Below are 27,406 nucleotides of genomic sequence, written 5' to 3'. Positions count from 1 at the left end.
ACATTTTGACTCAATATCATCACTAAATTATCTGTGGTTAAATATACTTGTTACAACTAAACCATTAACTTTGATCCTGCATTAAAGCAAGTATCTCAACAGCATTCAGTTACCTGACACCTATCGCTCCACCCCCATTAAAGAGCAGAGAGAGCACAAGCGAGAAAACACTACTGTACCAAATCTCTTGCTATTTCCATTATGCACCATTTTCTTCCTCTTAACTAATATATTTTTAGTTACCTAGACAATTTCTTGCTCAGGGACAGACACAGAAAACTAGCACTGGCTTTGCTACGTTTAATGGTTTTGCCTCTTTAATTCTGCAGAGCTAAACGTCAGAGAAAACCTTGTTAGTTGCATTCATGCCAATGCTCAAAGAAGTGAAACCATTAACAATGACGTATAAAAGCGTACAATGGTATGAACTAATCTGCTCTACAGCTTTTACCACAGTTGTATTTTGTTAGGCTGGTAACTCTGCAACTTTAAAAAGCATAAATGATAGATCAGGCCACAGCTGATGTACAGTACATCTAAAGGTGCATTCACAGCTGTGTTGTGCATGCAGATACTGTTTAGCAGCACATCAGCCTTCAATAAGTCTCCTGCTCCCACAAGGCACATCACTAAGCACATAAGCCTCTGGTTTAATACTAGCTTGTGTGTTTCTATACTGTACAGATGACATTTATGGAACTGCAGTGTGGATGCATCCACACACAGGTTAGTCACTAATAGACAGTAAGATAATCAATTTTAATTTGAAATTAAGCATAGAGTTTTGCTACACTATGACCGTGTCATTAAAAAACAACAAAAAAGTAGTATTTGTCAGTCTAGGGAAGAACTGGGATTCTTATACTATACAGTAATATAGTATACTATACTATATAGTAATTTCAGCTTGTTAATGCTGACATCTGCCTAAACATGTCAAATCCCTATCAAAAGGACTTCAGTGGAATACACAGCAAGCAACACCTGCATAGAGGACTTGCAGCAAATTCTGGACATCCACACAAAACATCTATTAATACTGTGGGAATGAGAGGCATTTTCTAACCTCAATAAAAACAAGTAGTCACATGGTCTGAACTTTTGGGTAGACCTGTGCGGTGTCAAGAGTTGGACTTGATGATCCTTAAGGGTCCCTTCCAACTCAGGATATTCTATGATTCTATGATTCTAAGTATTCAAGGGCAAAGCATGGCAATATTTACTGACTGTATGGAAAATCTGCATTCATGAGCTGAACATGAATCAGCCTGAAAGCTGACTGAGTCAGATGACTCATGTGCTTTTCATAGTTGTAACCATGTCAGTAATTACACATACCTTTTTCTGTCTTAAAGCAAAAATCAGCTTTCAGCCAGTTAGTACGTGCAGATTTATGTTAGAGAGTGGAAGCAACAAATTAGTAATTTATTTTTCATATTACAAAAGTCAAAAAATTACATTGAAATCTAGCGGTATAAACTGCTTTAGAACATATTTTTAAGGTGCCAAGTGTTTTTTCTTCCCCAAAAATGTTTTTATGAAGCCTAGAAACTACCACAAATCACTGACTTTGCTATTTTTTCCAGCTTCTGGCCTTCTTTGCAACAACTGTAGAATACTCTCCCTTTGAAAAATGCACACAAGACACAAAGATTGTGCTCAATGGGTTTACTCAGACTGGACTCTTAAATGCTCAAGAAAAAGGCACAGATTAAAAGAGACTGACTCTCTTGAACACAGCAAATGGGATTTTGTTTGTAAGAAAAAAAATACTTCTATGAATTGCATGGGCTGAAGAATTCAAATGTTCTTCCCTGTTCCTAATTATTGGCCTTCATTAAAATGGAATTTAAATTAAATTGTATAAACATATGAAATAAAGTCTCAGCATTAGGAAGTTTTTCTTTTGTTTACTCTATGTACAAACCTTAGTATACAATTTTTACTTTTCATTATACATTTACTACATACTCTTTCCCAAACAGAGTGAGAGCAACTGCAAAGCATGTGTTTCAAGAAAATGCTCTGCATTCAGAAACAATCCACCTGCTTTCTCGGCTGGCAGTGCCAATCAGAACTTAGGAAGAGATGACAGGTTAGGCAGGGGATCGACTCAGATGTAATCATCCTCTACTGGTTCACCGTTGACATCGCAGTAATGGATGAAGATAGCCACCACACGCTGGAATACTCCTTTTTTCATCTGACGCAGTTCAGAGATCTCTTCTCCTATTGTTTCCATACAGATGTCTGCAGACAACTGTCCTTTCCTCCGGGGTGCATAAATAGTAGCTGTGGAAGGCACAGAAGAATAAAAACTATTCCTTTCCTACAAAGGAATTCACAAATTTGTTCTGCCTTTCCCTCCCCATATTTAAATTTTACGATAGCTCCAATACTTATTTAATATACTCTAAGTCCCTCTGTCTGTGGGCAAAAGGAATCCCAGAACCTTACTCCTGAGACTTATCTGACATGGTTTTAGGTTACCTGTTTCAGTGATCACTTAGATGTTTTACAAACAAGAGCAATTAAGGATGAAGCAGCAGCCTTTTATTTTTTTGTCTTTAACATTGTGTTTAAACTAACTACTCCTTTTAATCAAACATACACAATTTTTGATAATATTGAACTATAGTCATTGAATCTATGAATCAGTTTAAAAAAAATCAGAGAAAGGTACAGCCAAAAGAGGTGTCTTCTTCATCCTCTTGAACTTCATCTCTTCGAACTGAATCTAGGTAAGTATATATAAAACCACATCAGTTAAAAATACCTCTAACGAAGGACATTCCAAGATTACCCTAGTAAAGTAGTGAAAGAATAGAAAATAAAGGAACGTGCATTGTCAGCTTTAGACCAAGCAACAAATTAAAGTTCTTTGAGCACATCAAAAAAGACTACTCACTTCTCTCATCATCCTCAAAGTCGTATCTGGCATAGCTATTTGGCTCTGCTGTCCTCAGTGATCTCAACCATGGGAAGTCAGTAATCATGGAGTAAGGGGCGCCATCCACAATGCCTAGAAGAGAGACAGTATGAGAATAGAAGGAGGACAGCGGCACACCTGCAGCATCAGCACCCTTCATCAAGTAAAAATGGACCTCCTCACTTCAATTCCTCCACTCTCTGTCAAAGGTTCTCCACTTCCCTCACAAGAGTTATTATTCCTGTCTCTTATAATGTGATGCACTCAAAGTTACTTATCTTAGCAAGAGATAGAGCATCAGCTTTCAGGTCTTTATAAACACGCACCTTCTAAAGTGTAAATATCTCGTCCCCAAGGATACTTAGTGTATTTTTTCAAGTCTTCATCAGTTCGTGTTGCTTCAGGGAAGAACTCATATTTAATAAGCTCTCTAGAGAGAAGGATGAAAAGATTACAGCCAGTAGTGCTAGGAAATGTGAAGTGGGGATGAGGAAGAACCAAATGGGAAATCCTATCACATAACTGTTACTTTAATAAGCCTGAATCCATAGAAACTCTCCTGTAAGACCCTTCACCTTTGAGAGTAACCACAGAATATGTATTGTATAAATGAGGAAAGCAGTTAAAATAAACAAAACTTCAAAAATGCATTTGTCCTTTTAATCATTGCAGTGGAAAATCTGAATAACGGAAACACTGACTTGAAGTACCTGGATAACAGCCACTGTGTACAAGTCCCTGCTGCTGGGAATTCTTGCTCCTCAGTAAGGAACTGAAATTGACTGCACATCATCTGCCCCAGAAACTACCATTACTTCTTGGAGCAAACCGGTCTTTTCTCTTTTTTAATAAAAAAACTTGTTTTCTGATTTGAAGATATTCCTCGACCATCCTGATTCCTTCAACATTCAATTGCTTTACTGCCATATGGAATAGAGCTGAAGAATTCTACAGTATTTTTCATATGACCACATTTATCTAATCTACGTTTTCCATTAGATACATCTTTATATACTGAAATTATACTATCACACCATCTAAAACAAACTTCACTAGCCAACAAACTTTTTTTTCTTACTTCGATAACAGAATACTGTAAATCTGCTGCTAAATGTATCTCTGAATCAGGATTGAGTATCTTTTCTGTAGAGCTACTGAGGGGCAAGTACTTACTGGTTAATATTTGCTATTGTGTCCATCCAGCTCCGAATGCGCACCTTATTGCGGACATTAGGTGGGTTACTGAATTCATGAATTATGCAAATATGGTATGGATAAGGGCCACTAAATATCTTTTGCTCAAGAGTCAATGTGTCAACCTGTGAAAGAAGGCAAACAAAGACGTGTAAAAGCTGTTTTTTATACAAAATCAGCCTTCCCTTGTTGGTCAGACAAATCAACCCGAAAACGTGCATTACTTTGCATGAGAGAAGCAGCGCTGCAGTATAACACAGAATGTCCCAGTGAGAGTGCTAAAGTCAAAAAAAATATTTTTGGAACCTGAATTAAGTTCTCTTATTTACTTGTCAAATGACCTCAACAAGTAAATGTCAGTTCTTACTTCTCCTACAAGTAATCTGTGGGAAGAAAGGGTGGCTCCCAGTACCACAACTGTTTTGCAACACTGTTCAGCACCCAAAGAGGATGCAGCTTTCAGCAGCAGTCAAAAGATTAACTGCTGATGTATCAGTAAAAGATTACAGATACCTATGCATTATGTTTTTTTATATTATCTTCTAATGCAATGACAAATGGAGATAGTCTTAAAATACAGTATCACCCAAGTTCTGCAATCTACAATAAAAGCTTTGATGGGATACAGTTTTAATAAACAAGTTACTGTACCATCTACATTTCTTGCATTAATTGAAGAACATATGAAGCCAAGAGAGGTGAAAGAATACAGGTAGAACTTCATCACTGTTCATGATTAAACAAAGTTGGCTGCATACCTGCTGCATTGGACGAAGATAAATGATCCGGTTTCTTTCTGGAGGCATCCTGAGAATCTGATCCAGAACCTGATCCATGTTTAACTTCTTGCACTGGGCGTAGTCAAACCGATTGACAACTGGCGCATTTTCTACTTTTAAGTGTTTCAACACACGGCACCTTGTAGCTATAAATAAGCAAACAAAATTAAAAGAATCAAAAGAAAACAAAAGAAATATACTACTGAAAAGACCTTAGAAGTTCAGAGATTTTCTGAGCAGACTGATTTGAAAGAAGGTAAACAAGTAATGTAAATAAAAATTAATGAAGTAGTTTGGATAGCTGGCAACTTAAGTACATTGAAGAAATATAGCAGCTGTTTATTTCATCCCCGTCATGATCAAACTTTTAATTTGTGAACCTATTACATGAGTCCTTTTAAAAGGCCATGACAAGTTTAATCTAACAATAACCTTTCTCCCTTTCTTTAAAAAAAAAACAAAATAGAACTTGAAACTATCTGTGTATCTCCACAATTGAAAATCACTGACTTCAAAACCAAATCAAATATAGAGTACCACGAAGCCACACAATGTAAAGGAAAGCTATTTCCTTTACAGTAATCACACTTGTGTCATCGGAATTTAGTTAAAGAATAATGCATGTTTAGAGAAATATTCCGGAATAAATTAAAAAAATAATTCCTTCATTCTCTGATAATTAAAGATACCTCATTTCAGAAGAGAATACGTTGTTTAGTGTAGATGTTGAAGGAAACAATAAATGACCCAATGCTTCAATACAGGACTAGTCATACAACCCAGAACGTGAGTCTAATGTATCTTAAATACCATAATTGAAAATAGACTCTTATCTTGTCAGGAAGGAAGGTAATATCATGTCAGCTAAATAGTCTAGGGAAGCAGGAAGAAATAAGAGAAAAAAAAGTGTTCTAGAACTCATTTCATCAGTTCTCAATTGTTGTTTTATCTCTCTTCAATAAACATCTCTATCTTCATAGATGTCATATAATTTCAACTGTTGATTTTCTGATATTAATCTTCATTAAATACGTTACAGCTTAGAAGGAAAAGGACAACCAAACTGAGAAGCAGTAATTCTCAGCATCAGTTTGACTTGTAGCAAAGCAGATGATAAATATAAAACAAGCAATGGAGTAACTTTAATTCCTTCAGAACTTCTAATAAGCCCAGATGGAGGAGGCAGGCATAGCATTAGCTACATACCATGTATGAACATCATTTTGGGGCAGTCTTTCAGTACCAAATCTGTTATTCCACAATTGGTCAAGGTGATTCCAACAAGGTTTTTGGATTTCAAAGTCAGGACCTGGTGAAAATAAAAAATAATTAAAAAAACTATAACATGGAAAAAATAAAATAAAATAAGCTGAATCGTAAAGGATACTGCCAGATACAGAAGGATACTGACTGGATACTAATAAACATAATGCAGCTTCTGTACACAACAAGCATTTGAGATGACTAAGCTCCTACTGGCAGGAAGAAAAAAAAGTCTTCCTGCTGATCAGTGCATCACAAAACGCAAAAGAACAACTTCACGAGATTAAATAGAAGTCATATCAGAAAGCACAATTTCTATCAGAAAAATCTAAGTAACATCTATCATTTATTCACACACTACGAAAACTTCCAGCCTGCAACATAACGGCTGAGCTGGTATATCCAGAGGTAATTACATATCCCATGTTTCCTTTAACAGCAGTAGCCTATGCTGTCATTTCAAAAATAAGTGCTAAAGTATAAAATTTCCCCCTGCACATCAAGAACAGTACGGGAAGGCAGAGCTTCATGCAGCACTACAACTATGAGCATCTGACAAACTTCGGTTTTAGCTTTAGCTTGTACTCCGCTCTTCACAAGCCTGTCAGAGAATCATTGCACCTAACAGAATTTTCCTCTGTACAGACAGGACAAAAGAGAGCAGCAACATCATCTGGCCTTACAAAGAAGACAAGCTTGTTACCGTATCATTGTTCATGACCACAGCCAGCTGATAAACCTGTACCAGGTGAGGAAAAGACCTTACTTGAACATGATCATCCTCAATAACTGGGTCACTTGTGCTTGTGGACTTGTCAGCTGTCCTCTTCCGCTTTGTGGTTTGCCGTGGCTTTGGCTTGGCCACCTCTGAAAACAGAACACCAGAAAAAGTTTCTCTCTGTTTGCATTTCAGGAGAACATCCATAGAGGCAATTCCTAGCTGAAAGTGTCATTTAGTACACCTATTTCTTACAGAACTAGATCAAAATACCTGTCTGTCCTACAAACAACTAACTATCTTTTCCTTGCACCAAAAAACACGTTCAGGTTTGTTGCTCTGAATCATTCATGAAGAATAACCTGAGGGGAGGAAGTGCTGTTCATAGATGAAAACACAGGAATGCTGAACTTACTGGTCCAAAATCAGAGATGAGGAGCCAAGAAAAGAACAGACAACAAGTTGTTAGGTTACACTTCGTTCTCTGCAGCAAACAATGGTCTTAATGAATGCAAGAACCAAAATAACTTCAAAGTTTTAAATAGTAGAAATATTCCCAAACTACTTGAAAATCTGTTCCATGTAACTGTCGCCAACTTTTTCCTAATATTGCAAACAATGCCCAGGTATAAAATACTTAGAGGTTCCCAAGCTGCTTCTTACTCCGTTACCTGCATCTATGATATCAAATTCCTGTTTGATTTTAAAACATAAAACTGAAAGAAACGGTAATAGATGACAACCCTTACTTCCTACATCAAGACAAAAAGTATGCCCTAGAATTAATTTTCTGTGACTGACAGATCAAAAATATAAATTATTTTACTAAAATGAAGCTTCCTTTAACTTTTTTTTTTGTTTAAACAGATGGCATCTTTACAACAATTCATAATCAAGATAAAAGTGCAAAATTTTACAGACAAAATATTAACTATTCCAATCTATATTACTATTAACATTCAAAATTCTCTTTTCCTATAGGACATCAAATTCCACCAATGAGCTGCAAAATTCAGGCTAATCCTTTAAGAAATCCACAGACTGAAAGATGCAATGTTAAGTAGCTTGATATCCATGAATGATCATTCCCATGTTTTGGTTTGGGGTTATTTGGTTTGGTTTTAGTTGGTTGGTTTTGTTATTGTTTTTTGTTTTGTTTGTTTGTTTTTAACAATTCCTAGAGTTATCTACAGTTAGAGAAACACTTCCTACATATAACATTGGTAAAACTTTCCAATTTTGAGTTGAATTGTACAAGGTATAGCCCAAGGCCTTACAGAAGGTTCAATATAACATGCTTGTAACAAGTGAAAAGCTTGCTTCACTACAAATGAAAATTAAAACAAGTCTAAACAAAAAAAATTACTACAAGAAAAATTGTGGCTTGCATTTTTACTAAGGTAAACATTAAAATTACACGTCATCCTTTAGCCAGCTAGTAAGTGGTAATTTTTTTTTTTTTTAATTTCACTGTCTTTATTATTCAGCTTGCTCCACTGTTTAAATAATTACAAAGAAAACTATTTCTACTATCAAACATAGGTTTGTTACAGAAGCTGAAAATCAGTTTAATTTATGCCAGAATAATAGAAAGCAATGATATTTAAGGCACATTTTTAGGCTATTTATGGAAAAACATTTCCAACTCTGCAATGAAGTAATAATTAGATCTGACTGACTTAATGTTATTTTTGGTAATGGACAAGGATAGGGAGGAAATATTTTCTTTTGATTTCTGTAGATTAGTATCTGGTCGTAATGGAACAAGGTAGAAAACAGACATTTTAAATTTAAAAACAGGATCATTTCTTCAAGCTGAGATGCATTCAGCTTTGGAACCACTTCCTAGGTGATTTAGGTTTTGCTAACACTTGGGAATTGGAAAGATATTGGGACATGCTGTGGTTGAATTATTCCATGTTAACAGACATATGAATCTGTCATCAATCCTTTCTACCTCCAATACATACAGTTCTGTAACTACATGTTTAATTTTTAAATCTCATTTTACTTGCCAGATATTCTCAGGAAAGAATCCTGGATATATGAGGTAATTACAAACTGTGCTATGCCAAACTAAGATGATTATTTTGGCAAGCAAGCATATTCGGAAGAAACAGCAAGTTCACCCCTTGCATTTATTCTTCTCTCCCAACATTTCTGGCTTCATTTCAGCCCTTCAGGATTTTATCTTATTGTTTTGTTCATATGGTTTAGATGATGTGAAAAGTGAACTTACTTAATAAAAAGACAATTTTCAACACATTTGATCATCATGCCTTAATAAACCTGGAAGTAAAGTCCAATATGGAGGTGCACAAGCTTGTGCAGTATTATAGCTCAATCATAATCACGGCTTTCTTTATTGCTTGATAAAGTATTAGTTATTAACTTTTGCCTTCTTTCTAAGATCTGAGCGTACCTGCTGTCTTCTTCCTTATAAAGGGAGAATTTTAATGGGGGAGGCAGTCTTATGTTTCAATGAATGACAGCCTTCACAGGAAGAGAGATGCTGTCAAAAGAAGTTGCATTTGGTTTTCAAACGAGTAAATCAAACAATGTTTAGTATGTATGGATAACATATAGAAATACTTGCATGGAGAAAAAAAGTCACTGGCATTCTTTACAGAGATATTTGTTATTTTACCTAGCTATGGCAGTGAAGTCAGACATTCCAGATCAATATTCTGACCCTCTGACAACAACACAGTTTTATATTATTAATCAGTAAACTTCATGTTTAACTTCAGTATTACCTGTGGGTGTTGCTCTTGTTCAATACTGTCTCATGCCAGCGCAGTAGTTTACTCAGAAATGAACATACGCATATAGGCCATACCTGACTCTGACACCAGAGGGACATGTGACAGCTTGCTTCTAGCTCTTGTTAGTGGTCGACGAGGATACTCTTCTTTATACTCCAGCTCACAGCTCCTTTGCTGTGAGCCCATGCTCTCCTCCCCACTGGCAGGCCCACAGGCACTCCCACTAGTCCTCTCATCACTTGCCTCTCCTGGAGACCCACAGTTTGGCAGAGTCCTAAGTGCAAAATCTGACCCAGTGCTGTTTGGTCCGTTCCCACAGGCTCCACTCGTGGATGGGTATTCCCCATCACAACACCCACTAGTCCTCCGCTGTGTGTCCTGTGGCTTGTAGCAGGAACACCTGGAACAAACAGAGCTGTCCTCAGTCTCTCTCTCACTGGGACCTTCACTTTTACTAGGCGAGCAGACACATTGCCTGGATTCATCTGCAGCTGCTGGGCTAGTGCCAGCAGAGTGGCTACCAGCTGTCTGCGCACAGTCAGGGCTAGGAGAAACAGCACTGCAGGAGTTGGATGTTCCTGTTGATCCCGTTGCATTACTGCAACCTGGGTAAGAATCCTTGCTTTTGTTCCTTTCAGGCATGTCACTTGCTGCTTTCATGTCAGCTTTAATCTGCTCACTTGTTACTTGACAACCTTTCTCACAGCTGCTTTCCTCAGCATGGAACTGCTTTGCCTGGCCCACATGGCTGGCACTGCATCTCTTCCGCAGTGGTGTCTTGCCTTTACCGCTCACTGTAAGTAAAGCATGAGAGAACAATGAGACAACCCAATACACATTTCAAATATATTGAGAGTGCTACTCTGTTAGACTACTTAAAACAGAAGGTAGCCTAGAGGATAATGACGAATCTTGACAGGACCATTCTGCTCTTCACAACTCCTGATGTTACGGAAATTAATAGCACTTCTAGCAGTTGCTGAATCTCTATAAAGTCTTGCAGCTATTTTTATAGTAGTATGCTGGTATGTTTGTCAGTAAATAGACATATTTGCCAGAAATGCTAACATTTTGACAAATCACTTAATTGGATAAAAAGGCCAAAGCCTAAAAATATTAACAGAACACAGTGATAATACTAGGCTTATGCTTTCTGAAGTATGAAGAATAAATCTGAAGAATTAGATAGCAACATAGATGTGACTAAAGTTTATGTTTTCAACAGCAATTCTTAGCTCCCCTTCTGGGTATGAAACACTATGTTGTTAGGTACTAGTCTCAGTTTGCAGATGAACAAAAATCCATAGTGAACAGTGTACAAATCACAATTGGAACTTAGACGTCTACTATCTTAATTTTCTCAGCTAATTACATTAAACCAAGCCCCCAAAACCATTATTAGCTCTACAAAAGTTCATTTTGATTGTCTCCAAAAGCAGCTTGTCACTATTATGGGTTATTTCAAGCCCCAAAACAGAACTGACATCTATGCTGTAAGCACAGCACCCTACAGCCTCATTGAAATGTACTAAAATGAGGGTGGGGATGATGGGCAGAGAGTATGTTGGTTATAAGAAGATACTTGTTTCATTGCTGCCTTGATTTGCCTCAGGCTTTGCAGAAATGAAATCAGTACTAGACCAGTACATATCTCAGTCATTCACAATGCAGGACTTTCATGCTAATTGCTTGGCTAAATACTGACCAAGGCTTAAGACCATATGCACTCTGTCAATTACTTATAATTTGACTTTGACTTCCTCCTCTCTTACAATGCATATGAAACCACTTAGAAAAGTAAGTCATCTGGTTTGCTGGAAAGCAGTACATCATATGGCATCAGACAGAGAACTCTGACTTAGCACCACAGATGCACTGCTAATAGCTGTAAACTCTACAAGAGACAACAACTCAGTAACTCTATAGTTGTCATTCTACTACAAAGCTCTAGGCCTCTGACTCCGAAGGAGTCATAATAATATTTATACTACTAATAAATATATATATATATATATATATACACACACATAGTAAACTTGAGCACTGTTCAGAGGTAGTGAAGATAGAGTACTGAACAACACCCTGAGAATTCTTTCTAACTTCCAAAGTTCCCAAAGTAGCCTTTAAAGTGTCCCCTCCGGGACACTCCCACAGGACCTGTAAGAACTAGAAGATGGCTACAACCGTCACCTTTTCTATCAGCAGTAATGCTTTGGCAGATGAATCAAAGACAACATAGCTGTAAATTTGGCTTCAGAGACATGATAAATTATGCGCACTTGCAAATACAGAAGAGCAGAAGGTTTCTTCTGCCTGCAGAGTAGCACAGCACCATTATTTTTGATCTGTCTCTGTACAGCAACTATGTGATCAGAGCTCAGAGAGAGGTGTCCCTGCATCTTCATTCTCGATTGATAACAACAACGAAAAGAGGAGGCAACAAAAATGCCTTTTACAAAACTGTAAATTGAACTGAACCATAAAGAACAGAATGGAATGGAACACAACGGAGTAGAATCAAACAGGCCCAAAGGACTGAATCTTAAAGAGTAAATTTTGCTCAACAGTGCCCAGCCCTCACCCAACTGTTCCACACCTGAAGGTTCTCTAACTTCCACTGGATCTCTGTTTTTCTCCTCTCCATCTGAGTAATTCTGTGCAATGTTGTTAGTGATGCAGGCTCTTGAAGTTCCCATGTTTTCTTCCTCATCCTCACTGTCTGAATCATGGACAGTAATAGGTGCTGCTTTTACAACAGGCTGAATGCCACTTGGTCCTGAAAGAAGAAGAATGGCAACAGTTTACATAAAAATAAGTGAAACATAGATTAAAGGGCCAAAGAACTTTTAGAATCACTTGAAAAAGTGACAAGATGAATTTGGTTCAATTTATCCACGCTTTCCGTTCCTCCTTTATTAAAATCCAGATATGGGAAGAGCAAATCACTGCATTTCAGCACTAGACATTCTAGTTGGAAGGGAAAGTTTGGAAGGTTCACAATGCAAGACAAAAATACAGGTTTTCACAGTAAAGTTTCTCTGCTTCAGAATAGTTTGAAGGTTCTTCCACAATCGTTAAGAGTAACTGCACTAGGTAATACAATCAGATCCTGAAATTTCCACCACAAGGACAGAAATGTAGGCCAGAACATCTGCAGTTACCCTTCTAATCCCACCAGTAGAGGTGGAAAGGAAAAGCATGAAATATCAACCGGGAGTATAAATGTGCATTGTTAGTTACCCCTCTTGCCTACTAGCTAAAATAATTACCCAATCACAATGACACATCTACCTGTGACTAATACAATAAATGAACAAGAATATGAAGTTAAATAACCCTTTTCAGGAGCTATCTTGAAAAAGCAAACAGATCCAGCATACCTGTATGCTACTTGGCTGAGGTCAACTGTATGAAGTTCAACAAGGCCAAGTGCCGGGTCCTGCACCTGGGGCGCAACAACCCCAAGCAGAGCTACAGGCTGGGAGATGAGTGGCTGGAAAGCTGCCTGGCCGAGAGGGACCTGGGAGTATTGGTTGATAGTCGGCTGAATATGAGCCAGCAGTGTGCCCAGGTGGCCAAGAAGGCCAACAGCATCCTGGCCTGCATAAGAAGCAGTGTGGCCAGCAGGTCTAGGGAAGTGATTGTGCCCCTGTACTCGGCTCTGGTGAGGCCGCACCTCGAGTACTGTGTTCAGTTTTGGGCCCCTCGCTACAGGAAGGACATGGACGTGCTCGAGCGAGTCCAGAGAAGGGCGACCAAGCTGGTGAGGGGTCTGGAGTACAAGTCTTACGAGGAGCGGCTGAGGGAGCTGGGCTTGTTCAGCCTGGAGAAGAGGAGGCTCAGGGGCGACCTTATCGCTCTCTACAAGTACCTTAAAGGAGGCTGTAAAGAGGTGGGGGTTAGTCTGTTCTCCTACGTGCCTGGTGACAGGACGAGGGGGAATGGGCGAAAGTTGCGACAGGGGAGTTTTAGGTTGGATGTTAGGAAGTACTTCTTTACCGAAAGGGTTATTAAGCATTGGAATGGGCTGCCCAGGGAGGTGGTGGAGTCACCATCCCTAGAGGTCTTTAAAAGACGTTTAGATGTAGAGCTTAGCGATATCGTTTAGTGGAGTACTTAGTGTTAGGTCGGAGGTTGGACTCGATGATCTTGAGGTCTCTTCCAACCTAGAAATCTGTGATACTGTGATACTTCGTGGTGTTGGCATATTTAGTAGACAATTATGTTGTCCAGCAAATGGTGGCTATAGAAGAAATCAAGACTGCCTTACAGATGTCAGTAACAAAAATTAAATGAATACTGGAGCAAGTTGTTCTGGCTTAAAAAATGCAAAAAGAGACTCCATGCACTGCAGTGAAAGAAGTGAGGGCAGTACAACAGTATCAGAACAGCACAAGCTTACTTAGGCCTTCTGAGCCCTTGATTACATTCAGCACATAAATAAAGCTTTAATATCCAGATCTTTTACTACATAGGCAGAAGAAAACTGGGGAATGCAAAAGAGACTTTAAAATAGAATAAATTTATTCACAGCAGTAAGCTGTGCTAGCATCTTTATTTCCAACGTATCAGACATCCCAGCTGAAGAAAACCATTCAAAAACAGGCTTATACTGAAGAATTTAACCCCTCAAGAAGGGGATACCAAAAGGTAGTTTCTTTCCAAAACCAAAAAATTACCTGCTTGCTCTTCATCGACCTCCATAGGAACGACAGCCTGACTGTGAGCAGGGACATTGTTGTGGCCCTGCCCTGCAGCCACCCCTTCTTCTGGTGCCACCTCCTCCATCTCATTTAATGCTGAAAAGATTGACATGAGGTCAACACAAGGAAATAAAAGGAACAGAGCCCATAAGCATAAGTGGAATCCAACTGGCACCCATGGAGAGTCAAAGAGCCACCAAGAACTAAATAACGGCTGCTTTGATTCCTTCAAGGAGTCTCAAGGTTGCACACTGAAGCCCCGTAAAGACTTGTTTTACATCTTTTCCTTAACTAAGGCACCAGCCTAATTTTGGGGATTTACTTCTTCCAAATTTTCCACTCTTCAAAAAGCCTTGTTCCACTGCAGTGAGCAGTACAAACAGGATTTACATATTCATTCCCTCAAATGATTTCTGCCCTTGCTGGGAAAACTGAAAAACACACTGACACTGTGACATTGTCCTAGCCCTGACCAGCACAGCCTAGAAAACACTTCACACATCCATGGATGAGCATCACACTGAAATTTCACATTGTTAACATCTGTACTGCCACAACTCAGCTATTTGATGCAATAGAAAGATAGCTTTTATCAAACAAGTGTCAGAAATATGCAGACAGCCCTCAGAAAAGGTTAAAAAGATTAAAGAAGCTACATACCAGGAACCGTAAGGGTAATGAGTTTTCAACATATACCAGTATCTTCTCTCATTTACTTGGGACTCTAGGTAAATGGCAATGCAAATACCTTTACTTCCCCCAAAAGTTAACAAAAAGATCTCAGATTACCTTCAGCTGCAATCTGCTGCTCTTCAGCTTGCCCATCTTGCCGCAGCTCATTCTCCTCATTTTGGTCGTTTGGGTGCTGGTGATTGTTGTGGTGGATGTTGGGATTGTTGTTATTCTGGTGGTTATTGTTGTTGTCATTGTCATTGTTGGAGTTCTGATTGCTGACCAGGGCAGATGAGACACCAATTCCTGTACCTGCACTTAGGCCCACACGAGCACAACCCTGAAAGCAAAGAGCAACTATAAAGATTTGAAAACAGCGATACATTATCCCCATAACATATTCTAATACCAAAAGAAAAGGCATTCTGTCAGTAGTACCCAAGATAGGAGACCAACATGCATATGAAGAACTGGGAAACTGTTCCTAATATTTGCTTATGCTACACATTGCAGAAGTGTCTTAAGTTTGGCAACCCAGAAAACTTTCACTCCTCTGTTAAACTCCTAATGAAAGGGAACTCCATAAGGCATATAATCTTACTTTATTGAATTATATGCTATGAGATCATATTACATCAATACAAATAGCAGATTATATAGTCTTCCTGGAATGCAGTAGCCTCAAGATAGAACTTATGATCAAAGAAAGCAGTTTTCATTATGTTACAACAGATGTTACAAAGATTTGTGTTACAGTATGAGAGAAAGAACATTAAAAAAATGAAATTCCCAAGCTCTGAAAGCACTCCAGTAGGGGAACAATACCCCCATTTCACCCACTACAATATCATAAAAAAGCCCTCACCATTTTAAACAGATCCTTAAGTGCGAAAAAAAAAAAATCAACAAAATGAAGAAGCAGCAGAGATCTCAATAGAACACAGAATCAACATGGGTCACGTTTCCTGGTCACATACATCATAAATATCAGTGCTCTATCTTCAAAAGAAGCATCACTCTCCCTAACAAAACATGATAATAGCAACTGCAACCTAAGTAATTTATTTACCAAGCTATTTAATGTATTACAACTTAAAAGCATACGTAACAGCTAGAGTTCACTGTATTTCAACTGAGCAGGCAGAAATAAAAAGCAGTCATTGAAATACACACCTTAGGAGGTTCACGGAACATTTGGTCCAAAGAAATGAATTCTAAGCTTGGCAGTAACTCAATGAACTGACTAAAAGAATCTAGCTTTATTGCATGGCATCGCACTAGGGTGAGGTCAACCAGTCGGGTCCATCTTGAATGATCTGCAGAAAAGAAGAGATGCATTTCTTTAAGAACTGCTATTTCAGTTTTTCATCTTTATACTCATTCCAGATTTGAGAGTAGGCAGCTTTGGTATCCCCAGCATCATTATGTTTCCAAACCATTCATCATCAATTGTACTTATGAAAAAAAATAGACTAAGCAGTAATATGAGGAAAAAAAAAATCTGTTTTAATATCACTGTATGGGTTTTCCATATTCTACCAACCTTCAAATTGTAAAGAGCAAAACAGATTAATTCTGTGGATGTCTTAGTTTGTAACATTGGGTTATCCTCTGTACGGTTCCTATGAATAATGTCACAAGTCAATTTATCATCTTATGGTTATCCAATGACTGCACAAAAATAAATTTGTATTTTCAGCTCTATTTCATAACGTGTCAGCATCCATATGACAAGAACCCCATACTATTTGTCACTGTCTCTCTAGTACTTTTACCAGCTCTCAGGAAAATAAAATCCAGGGGGCCAAAGTTTTGACTATCTTCTCACCACCAGACCTGAAAGGATGTGCATTCAAGAGGTATTAAAATAAAAATACACATACTTAAAATACACATAGCAAAAATTGGACATGCTGCCAATTTTATGATACATTTTATATTTAAAATACTAATTAAAAAGAAATAATACTGATTTCTTCCTCGCCTATCAGTGCAAATAAATGTGTTTACATTTGTATATGAAATTTCTGTATACAAAGTATGCATGCGGTCAAAGGACATTAAACATCTTTTGCAAGTACATTTCAACACCTCAGCCTTTCCTTGTAATATCTAATTATGCTCTTCCACTAAGAGGATTTTATGTTTTAAAAGTTAAGTTTCAGGATGAATAGCTCAAGATGTGAGCAATAGCTCACATACAGTATTGCTGAAATTTTAAAAAGCGTGCAATACCTGTGATCCAATTATTTGGGTTATGTAGATGTGGGCAGTTGTAAATGACCAGATACTTGATGCAAGAAAAAACCTCATTTACAGCTTTCATACCAATATCTGTAATAATTCCCGGATTTTCAACCACATCAGCCAAGCCATACTTCACCAAGTCCCCATTTGTCATTTTACCTATGGAAAAAAACAGCAGAAAATACAGTAACAAATTTCAGAAAATTGGCTTTCATAGCATGATTTTCTAATTCCCTATTTTAGTCCAATTTGCAAATGGATCAAGCTTATTACTTCAGTTCAATAAAACTGAGGCTTTCCTAATTTCAGTAAGTACTTCAAGAAGTGAAAAAAAACATTTTGCTGTATGAGATCAGCAGCCTCACCAAGGGTACATGAAAATTTTTTTAATCACTCCTAGAAAATGACTGAAAAGACATCAACAAGACATCAACAAGACATCATTTAATTCTTGCATTTGTCAAATAATTACGTATATAAAAAATGTCATACACTGTAGTAAAAACTCATCAACATATCCTAGATGAAGAGTTTCAAACTGTGGAAATTCCAGTTCAGCCATCTTCAAAGCAGAAAAAACACCATCTTTGGTCAAGGAAGGCTGGATCCGCACTTCATGCAACCTGAATGCAACCAAGAATTGTTCATATTAAAAGGCATGCCAAAACACAATTACCATAGAAACCACTCAAGAAGATGCCCTCTGGTATCAGAATGGAAATATTATTTCAAAAATAGCAGGAATAAGAGGATAATTTGTATCTTTACAGCAATATTTTGCAGTTACATAGCAATATCAGAGTTGAGAGACTAACGGCACGACGCTTTTCATATACAAGTCCAAGAACAAGGCTTAAGACACAAAGTGACTCAGAAGCAGAAAGAACTCCAGTGATTTTAGCCACAGAATACTCCTGTCACATGACATTTACAAATACTCATTCCTTAAACTTTTGAAGGTTTCTCTGCTTCCTTGTGTTCTTGAATTTTATTACCTAGATCTTATTTTCAAAAAAGAAGGGGGAGAAGAAAGATCTGAAGGACTATACCTTCGTGCAGCAGTTATGATGAGGTAGCCAAGATCCACTTCAAGTGCATTCTTGCAAGCTCCCAGAACTATAGTGTGCAAATTCCTAAAACCACCTGACAAAAAAAACATTCTTTCATTTCAGTTATAGATAACATCCTTAAGCCTTACGCATTTCCACCAGTGTTGTCTTCACAAGAGAATTAACAAAACATTGTTTACAGCAAATCGATTAAAGATATATTTGCAACAACGCTCCTCCAATCCTGCCCATTCTACTCACCAACAAATGCAATTGAAAGGTTAACGTATCAGTCTGGAAGTAATTACAGCTAAAAGATTAAACAGCATTCAATACAGAGCACTATATACAGAGCAATATACCAGAACCATAGTTCCAAACCTGATACCTTTAAAATAACAATCAAGGAAGGCTATGCTACAGATAAAAAAGTTAAGCTTCATGTCTCCTGTATTTGCTAGTATTTTTTATTTTTATCTGTTTAATTAAAGTATGAAATAAAAGAAGTTCCATACCTGATCTCCAGCTATCTTCTACTACATGCTGGATAAGTCCTCCTAGAAACGGAACACGAACCAGTTCTAAATGCTCCAGATTTCGGGCAGAAGCCAGGCCCGTCACTAGGGGAACGTACTTCAAAGAATTTGTGGGTCCTGCGTAGAACAGACCAATATAGACCAAAGGTTGCTCGGTTAACAAAATTGAACATATCACATTAAAGAATTCAAAAATGCCCACATAAATCCTTCTAGATCAAGAAGTCAACAGAACTACGTAATTTAATAATGTAGAGGAGAGGGATCCATTTCTATCCAACGCTGCAAATAAAACAACTCTTCAGAATCTTGTCCAATAAGATTTCCATTTGCAGTTAATTGATACCTATGCAGTTTTAACAGAATTACTAGATTTGCTACATGCTAAAACATCCCCTCCACAGATGAGCCGCTCTTACCTGCACAATTCCTCATTACAAAAGTGCGTAAGCTGATACAAAGGAAATCTTTAAAAGGCTGTGGTTTGGTGAGTCTCACCCACTTCAGATAAAGGTGCCTCAGCATTGGGATACAAGGAATCTCAGGGACATTCACCCCTAATAACGTATAAACAAAATAAAAGCTTAAACAGGGTACCATTTTACACAATGCATCTTGAAGTACAAACTCTATGATAATTTTCTTCAGATTAATACTCTGGCTTTAAAAACGGAATGTTTTGTTTGCTATGTGGCATGTAATAAAAGCTGTGAAGATTTTAAACACAAGCTGTTCACCTCCGTTTGTCAACATTTTTTTTTTTTTTTAATTAAGAATTTATCCTTTGGATCTGCTATCACATATATTGCAACTAGTGTTTCAAAAAATGACACATTCCAAAAAAATTTCCTCTTAAAAAGAATGACAATCTCACAAAGTTTCAAAGCCTTTAAATTCACCTGCGTGGAAGCCAACCACTTCAGCACTAAACACTTACCTACTAAGTGCAAAGTTTGAATTTTAGCTCCTATAGGAATTTTCAACTTGTTCTCAGGAGGGATTGGAAAAGCACCATTACGATTACGAAACTTCCCTAAAATATGAACTTGTGGCATATATGTCCAAATAGCTTCCACCAGCTCTAAATGAGAGGTTTCAACACCCTGGGTAAGAAGAAGAAAAGCAAACGCTCTTATACCAATTTAAGCAACAATAGCCTATTAGCCAAGTAAACTTCTCAGTAACACGAGATATATAATGTAGTGTGTCATTTTACTGGACATTTATAGGAAGACTTATCTTTTTAAAAGCAGAGGGATAAGAGTTTAAATTCATGGCTGGACTTAACATCACCTGTGATTCTCACTGGTGCAATTAAAAACAGTACTTGATTGCAAGCTAGTTGTACATTTGCAAATATAGTCACAATTAACCGCTGCACAATACAGTCAGATCTGAATATAAAAAACAGGCCTGAAGAGAAAGCCCTGAAAACATACTGGCAATGATTCTCTGCCACATTTCTTCTGTTAACACAGATCATCTCAGCTGTTGAAGGAAGTTCTCTCTCGAATCTAGCCACTCACCAACAGATTTGGACAGGCCTGCAAAGCCTCTAGAACTCCAGGAATGCTGAAAGCTTCATGGCCACGGACTCTGCGTCTTTCAAGATACCTGGGATGAAGACCATAAAGTTGTTCAATGTCTGGCATCTTCCTCAGCAGCGTTAGGAAACTGGAATCAGTGAAACCTAAGATAACAACAACAGATTTGGTACTTGTGTAACAGCAGACACCTAGCTGTAAAGGGAAAGCCAAATACGCTGTCCTCTTTATATGGTGGTACAAATTCTACAATGTCAAAAGATGTGTGCAGTGAAGCAATAACTTGTCTTCTGCTTCCAGATTCTATAAATTATGACCTACATACTCTTCTGCCTTGAATTTTGCAGGCTCACTATATGTTTCCTTTAAAGTAGCTGCATGGCTACAGAGTTGACCATACTTTCTTTCATTTCAGATAGAGCAAATCTGCAGACAGGCTTTGTGTCTCTATCTTTTCGGAATTCCATTTATCAACTACATGGCTCAAAAACACCTAGCTAGATCAGTTATCTGTGTCACTATTCACCGGAACTCACAATTCCCAATGAAATGAGACAGTTTCTTAAAGAAAAAGATTATTTTATTCTAACATAACACAACAGATATGAAGGATTTTAAATGAGTAAATTTAAGACAGTATTTAAAGACTGTATTTACATCTGTCTTCGGTTAGGTCTAACCATCTACATAATACCAGTCCAATACCAGTCCAAATCTAACTTCACAGATCTTCTAACTTCCAGAATACATTTACTTTAGCTCTCTCCCCCAACAAACCTTAAGAGAAACCCTAAAATGCACAGACTTGACCTAGATTGCCAAATTTATCTATTGTTCTGAAGATGGCTTGAGGTGTGATATCAAAACTTATTTATTCTTACATTGTTAACTGGTGGCAGATGAGTTGCTCTCTCATTCCATTGTACTTTTTCCTGCCTGCATGTAAACAGGCTCTTCTTGGATTAACCCCCTTACAATAATCAGACAAACACAGACTGTATTTACAGATTGCTACAAGATTCCCCATTTCTGCTACAGAAATACCCAACACACACACACGTATATATACAGACACAGATTAATTTTCCAAACCACATACTCAAGGAAGACATCCAAACATCACAAAAAGTCAAAAGGAATTAAATTTCTAACTCCTCTTCCTGCTTCTGAAAATTCACCTCGTGTACGTCAGTAGAAATAACAGCCAGTTTTGCTCAATACCACTTTAATGCAGTTTTTGAGTGAGTGCATTACTCACCAGTGGGCATATATTCCCACCAACGTCCTGCACATAAATCCACAACCTTCACTACTCGCAGATAAAGAGTGACTGCTTCCTTCAGCTTCCGGGACAGGCATTCCATGCACATGATATCCTGCAAGGGAAGGTACCTTTGGGAGAGGAAAAAAACACCCCTCTGATTTATCAAATGTGGATTCCTTTGGCTTTTCCAAACTAAAAAACATCCCAAGCATAAGTACATGAATTCGTACATTTTGAATGCCTAATAATATTAATTCAAATAGAATTTTCAGACAGTACTCTGATAGTGTGAAATCTGGCTACGGAGAAGGAACCACCAGTTTTTGATGATGAATATCGGATATTTAAGGTACAAACAATATTAAAATGGAGAGATGCTTTAGTTCTCTAATAAATGCTGCTAACCAAACCATTTGCCACTTTTTTTCCCCCACAGCTTTAATTAAAGGTATTTTCATTTTCTACTAGTACATACTAGCATGCTCAGTTGGAAAATATTTTGGGGGAGCTACTGTTTTTAAAGAACTTGTCAATAAGTCACTATGTCTTGAATGTAATCGGTATGGGTAAACATCCTAGAGGATGATTGTGGTGTAGCAGAGATAACATTCATCCAAGTTCCCTTCTGCATCTACCACAAAACAGGCACAACAATTTCAAAATATGCGTATCAGCTTTGTAATACCTGAGATACATTTCTGGACTGAAATCAATATTTAAACACTTGTCATCACGCACTTGTGAACAAAACTAAATCACTTTTTTTTTTTTTTTTCAGTTCTTCATCATTCTACTATTCATGACATTCGCAAGTTAATTTTTAAAGTGTCCAAACAAATTCTGGAATTGAAAGACCAGTTCTCCCCCCTTCTTACCCAGTTTTTATGCAGTAGTTCACACATGGTACCTCTACACTTTCTGAATAGTATGTTACACATGCATCAATGCAGGTGAGATCGGAAAACAAAATAGAAAATGCTGTAATAATAATAAATTCTTCCAATAAGCTGCTCACCTAAATATGTGGCAAAGCACTTCATGAGAGAGCTGGTTCATGTAGTCTTTTGGCTCATCAGCTTTGGTAGACTCAGAGCCTTCTCTGTTCACTGAGCATGGTTTCACATTTTTCCGCCTGGGACCCATATTTGCAATGACTTCTAAAGAAAGAAAATGTTCACAATGTTATGCAAATTCAGTGCAACTGAAAGAGAAAAAGGACAGAGTAGAGGACAGACCAGATTAAGCTTAGTTTCTCAAAAAAAAAAAAAAAGGCAAAAGGCAAAATCTGCAAATAAAGACAAACTCCAGTACAGCTGAACAGAGTTAACTAAGAAATTGAAAAATTCTTCAAGCAAGTTGTAGTTTGCCTGGTATTACGAGGTCTCAGTCGTAACTTCCTGGATTTAGAACCTCCTCATGAGGGGGAGTGGAAGGGAAGGTGCTGATCTCTTTTCTCTCTGCTGACCTGAAGGAAGGGCATGAAGCTTCATCAGGGGAGGTTAAGGTTAGATGTCAGGAACAGGTTCTCCACTGAGAGGGTGCTCAGGCACTGTAATAGGATCCCCAGATCATAGCATGAAGCCCGCCAGTGTTCAAGAAATGTTTGAACAACACTCTCAGACATATGGTTTGATTTTTGGGTGGTCCTGCATGGAGCCAGGAGTAGTGCTTGATGATCCTCGTCGGTCCCTTCCAACCTGGGACATTCTATGATCTAAGAAACCAGAAAGTCCCTTTGAGCTAAGGCAAACAGATCAGGAGAAAAATCATCATGGGTTTAATCAGAGATCAATTCCTCTGTGTGATGGTGTCTTCAGAGACACCATCCACATACTACTTCAAAACAAATCATAGAGAGATTACTGAATACCAACTAGATATCTTCCAGTGAAACAGCACAAGGCCTCCATCTAGCAGAAAACAAACAATTTTCCTTTTAGAAAAACCAGGCACCCACTGATCTTTCTTGGAAAAAACCTTCGACTATCAAAAGTCCTCAAACCAGCTCTTCTTAAAGGTTAGAACACTACATAAAATATTCAGGTTGCTTAGTTAAAGATCAAAGTCCCAGAAAAACTGAAAGACCTTGCCTCAGCAGTAATGTGCAGGATTTCTGTCCCCCTTCCCTTTACTGAATTAACGCGTTTGTGTCTATACTGTCCCACAGCACATATACTGGCATACAAAGACTGAAATATGAATAAAAGGTTTTATTTAAAAGCATACAAATTTATTGTAGGAAGTAACAAACACGTGGCTGAAATAACATGAACTCAATGTTAATATCAGAATAACTGAGTTAACATCTTATGTAGATGAGTGGCAAGAGAAATGTCTTTACTACTGCTATTTAGCTGAGGAATGCTTTTTGCTAAGTAGGGTAAAGCACCATTAACTCAGTAAACCTGTCTAACAGGTTGAATACCAAAATCCAATGGGTGAGGGAAAACAAATTTTAAAAAAGACAGATTTTGGAAAACTTAAGAGATGTTTCTGTCGAAGCATTCACTGTGATGCAAACACACCATAGCATTTGCTTCACATTACACATAAGTGGCACCTGAGCAGAAAAACAAAACATTTCACGGACATGAAAAACAACTGCATTCTCCAACATAAATAATTTATACGCTGACAAAAAATCTGAAATATTAACGGCTTCCCTGCAATCTAATTATTGAAAAGCATGTGCTTTCACACATTTTTGTATGCACTTTAACAACTGTATGTTGTCATAATTCATTTCATTTTAAATTGCAATATTAAAAGAACTTAATTGGCACCTTCTGCTAGTGAGTAGCATAAAACATATTTCTACCCCTGTGAATTGGCTAGGGCTTCTCCAGCCAAAACTAAAGACTCTAAATTTGTTGTCAGTACATATGCTACATTTCTTTTCGGTGCACATTGGAAGAGTTTGAGATGTTAATAATATTGTACTGTAATGTAGTTCAAATCCACAAAGTTGAACTACTTTTGATATTGGATTCTAATGAAAACAAGTATTACATGGATTCCAAGCAAATGTCATCTAATCACTTCATTTGAATAGAACTAGATACAACATAAACCTAGATAAATACAGACACGTAAGGGAGTAGAGAGGTGTTTAAAGTACAGCAGAAGGAAAGACTGAAGAACTGTGATCAAAGGTAAGAGAAGAGAAAGATATTAACAAGTAGAACAGCATGAAGGGGAAAACTCTAGAAGCATCCTGTAAGATTTAAAGGCAGCTAACATGACTAGCCCTGAGTTTGGATAGTAGCTTGGCTCTTCCCTAGAAGTACAGGTGAAAAAGAACACCTACAAGACAGGATTTGCTAAACACACACATTTCTCTGGGCTCTGCTCTGGCCTGACAGGCGCACCTTTACCATTTCGTTCTCCACTGGCAAGCTGACCCCATTTTCAAAAATAAAGCAACACGTAACGAAGCAGTCGGACGATTTTTATCCTCCTCAGCTCACTTCGTCAGGACCACCGCACCGACACATCGCCTTGCCGCCCACCCCTCGCCCAGCGCCCCCCACTCCGCACCGACGGGGCCTGCCCAGCGGCCGGGGAGCACAGCACAGCCGGGGCCTGCCCAGCTCCCCCAGCCCCGAGCTCCAACCCGGAGAGCCGAGCTCAGAGGGGCGCTTCCCCGGGGCGAAGGGCTGATTTTGGGTTGACTGGGGGCTGATTTTGCACCTCTCCAGGCCGCGCTCCCCTCAGGCCCTGTCAGGCCGCAGACCTAGAGACAGCGGCACCAGGCTGGACCCGGACCCGGACCCGGACCCGGACCCGGACCCGGACCCGGACCCGGACCCGGCCGCCTAGCAGCCGGGAGGGCCCCACCGCGCCCCCGGGCGGCCCCTCCGCGCCCCGCCGCCCCTCACCTGCCCCTCAACGCCGCCCTGTTATGGTGGCCGCGGCTGGAGGGCCGAGCCCGGCCGGCGCTCGCTGCGCGTCCCCTTCCGCCAGCGCCACCAAGCTTCCGGGGCCGCTCCCGGCACCGGCCCGCCCCGCCGCCATCTTGGTGTGGCGGCAAAGGGGAGGCGGAGCGCTGCCGCCGCCATTTTGGGTGTGGCCCGGCTCGCCGGTGGCTGTCAGCCCGCTAGGTTATAGGGGTGCACGCTGCATATTTTGAAAAGAAACGGAACGAAGGGAACCCTGAAAGATTTGTTAAAGAGAGCTGATGTGACAATAGCGAGCAAAGATGTGTAGTAGTGAGAGGAGGCTGAAAGAATTTTAGTAGATAAGATAGGCTAATGAGCATGTGAAAGGAAGCCAAAAGGATTTCAGTAGATAAGACAGGTAAGGGACATGTACTATATCTTCCACTACCTATTGTGCAAAGAAACTGAGGCAGGAAATTCTGGGATTCCTCATGAAAAACAGTTCCTGATAGAAAACAGGAAACACATTTCAAGAACCAACTGAAACTGAATCTGCAGTTCAAGCAGAAGCTGAGAAGCTTATGAGTCTGAGACGAGAGGTCAACCAGCGGTGATGAGGAAGGCTCACTAATCTTTATCCCCACGACCCCCAGTGACCACTACCAGAAAACACTGCACAAGCATGGATAGGAGGAATCTATGAAAATGACTCCCTGGAACTAATTTTGATACAAAGCAGGGATAGGTCATGCATAGGCATATCGAGAAACTTCATGCATATATAACTCTTCACCACATATAACCAAGGCAGGTGCCGCGTTGGGGTGTGCACGACTTTGGTGGGACTACCCCCCGTGCCGCTCAGTGCTGAATAAACATACCTACTTTACAATCTTACTGATTGTGGAGTTTGCTTTCTGCACATCAGTAGCACATCCCCAAGGTGGTGGCGAGTGAGGCTGCTCACACGCCGCAGCAAGGCTCTGCCATTCTTTAGCACATATGTGGCTTTTGAGAGGAAACTAATGTAAATTGTCAAAATTACACCTCAACACACAGTTCTTTATGAACGGAGAAGTGACACTGATGTTGTCCGCAGTGGTTTTAACACAGCCTAAGATTATTGCCAGCTGTCTTTGCCATAGTGTGTTAGAGGCCATTTCTGGGTCAGTATTTAGGCCACCCTTTAAGCAGTCTGTTCAAACTGATCCAGTGGAAATCACAAGTTGCTGAACTTCTTGGAGGCATATTTCATACACCCATGAACTGAGCAACGAAGCCTGCTTCTTACTGAGCAGAGTATTTATTTTTGTTTGTTATGAGAGCCAAAGTGAGAAGAGTCAGTCACTGATCTTTCCAGCGTAATCCACAATGCTCTGTGGTGAAATTTAAAATAACAAAATAAAGTTTTAGTTTGACATCACAGAATAAGCTAAGGGAGTCACAGAGAAGCTATTAGAAGAGTCCACAGGTACAGTAAGTATTGAGACCATCTCATTTGAAGGGTCACACAGCAAATCCTATTCACACCTTAAACCCATTGTTTCACTGGTAGTTTTATAGCAGATGCAGAAAGATAGGCGCTCAGGTCCCAGATAGTAAAATACACCGTACAGACACTTTATACTTCCTCATTTACAGATTATACTAAGTATTTGCCTTTGCTTTCTGTTTAACACTACAGTACTCTCAAATTTCTCTGGGAAACCAAATAATTTAGCCATTATGACTCAATACAAAAAAATCACCTTGCACATTAGATCTTCTTACAAAAAAGTTGATACTATATTAAAGGGGATAACCTGTATGTATGATTAATTGCCATGGGCATTTATGTATGTGTAGTAACGTATTAGTGAGTGCAG

The 27,406-nt window shown here is 38.9% G+C and overlaps 1 protein-coding gene across 8 annotated transcripts; it reads right to left on the bottom strand.

The window, feature by feature from the left end:
• Positions 1-1,653: 1,653 nt before the first annotated feature.
• Positions 1,654-25,697, bottom strand: FBXO38 (F-box protein 38). Of its 8 annotated transcripts, none has more exons than XM_083798265.1 (23): positions 25,542-25,664; positions 23,129-23,377; positions 22,679-22,820; positions 21,658-21,791; positions 20,382-20,545; positions 19,793-19,958; positions 19,275-19,412; positions 18,835-18,972; positions 18,320-18,413; positions 17,763-17,893; positions 17,259-17,429; positions 16,197-16,339; positions 15,141-15,363; positions 14,328-14,447; positions 12,245-12,424; positions 9,723-10,442; positions 6,932-7,032; positions 6,109-6,211; positions 4,882-5,048; positions 4,103-4,248; positions 3,256-3,359; positions 2,909-3,022; positions 1,654-2,292 (listed from the first exon to the last, which is right to left on the bottom strand). In XM_083798265.1, exons 2-23 carry the CDS (start codon positions 23,151-23,153, stop codon positions 2,114-2,116), a joined length of 3,603 nt encoding a protein of 1,200 aa, XP_083654391.1. In that variant the 5' UTR covers positions 23,154-23,377; positions 25,542-25,664; the 3' UTR covers positions 1,654-2,113. The 8 variants fall into 8 exon arrangements, with proteins under 8 accessions (XP_083654391.1, XP_083654390.1, XP_083654395.1 ...); XM_083798264.1 differs by lacking the exon at positions 25,542-25,664 and adding an exon at positions 25,032-25,488; XM_083798269.1 differs by lacking the exon at positions 25,542-25,664 and adding an exon at positions 25,032-25,488 and having other exon boundaries at positions 17,352-17,429.
• Positions 25,698-27,406: the final 1,709 nt, after the last annotated feature.

Source organism: Anser anser (genome assembly GCF_964211835.1).
Source record: "Anser anser genome assembly, chromosome: 14".
Taxonomy (NCBI): domain Eukaryota; kingdom Metazoa; phylum Chordata; class Aves; order Anseriformes; family Anatidae; genus Anser; species Anser anser.
The sequence above is the reverse complement of the archived record's forward strand: the minus strand, read 5'-3'. Positions and strand labels throughout refer to the sequence as shown.

Coding starts and splice junctions, on each gene's coding strand:
- FBXO38 (XM_083798265.1), bottom strand. CDS start 23,153: ATGAAGCTTCATGCCCTTCCTTCAG. Junction 18,414..18,834: donor AGAAGATAGCTGGAGATCAG/GTATGGAACTTC, acceptor TTTTTTTGTCAG/GTGGTTTTAGGAATTTGCAC. Junction 14,448..15,140: donor GCAGCAGATTGCAGCTGAAG/GTAATCTGAGAT, acceptor CAATCTTTTCAG/CATTAAATGAGATGGAGGAG.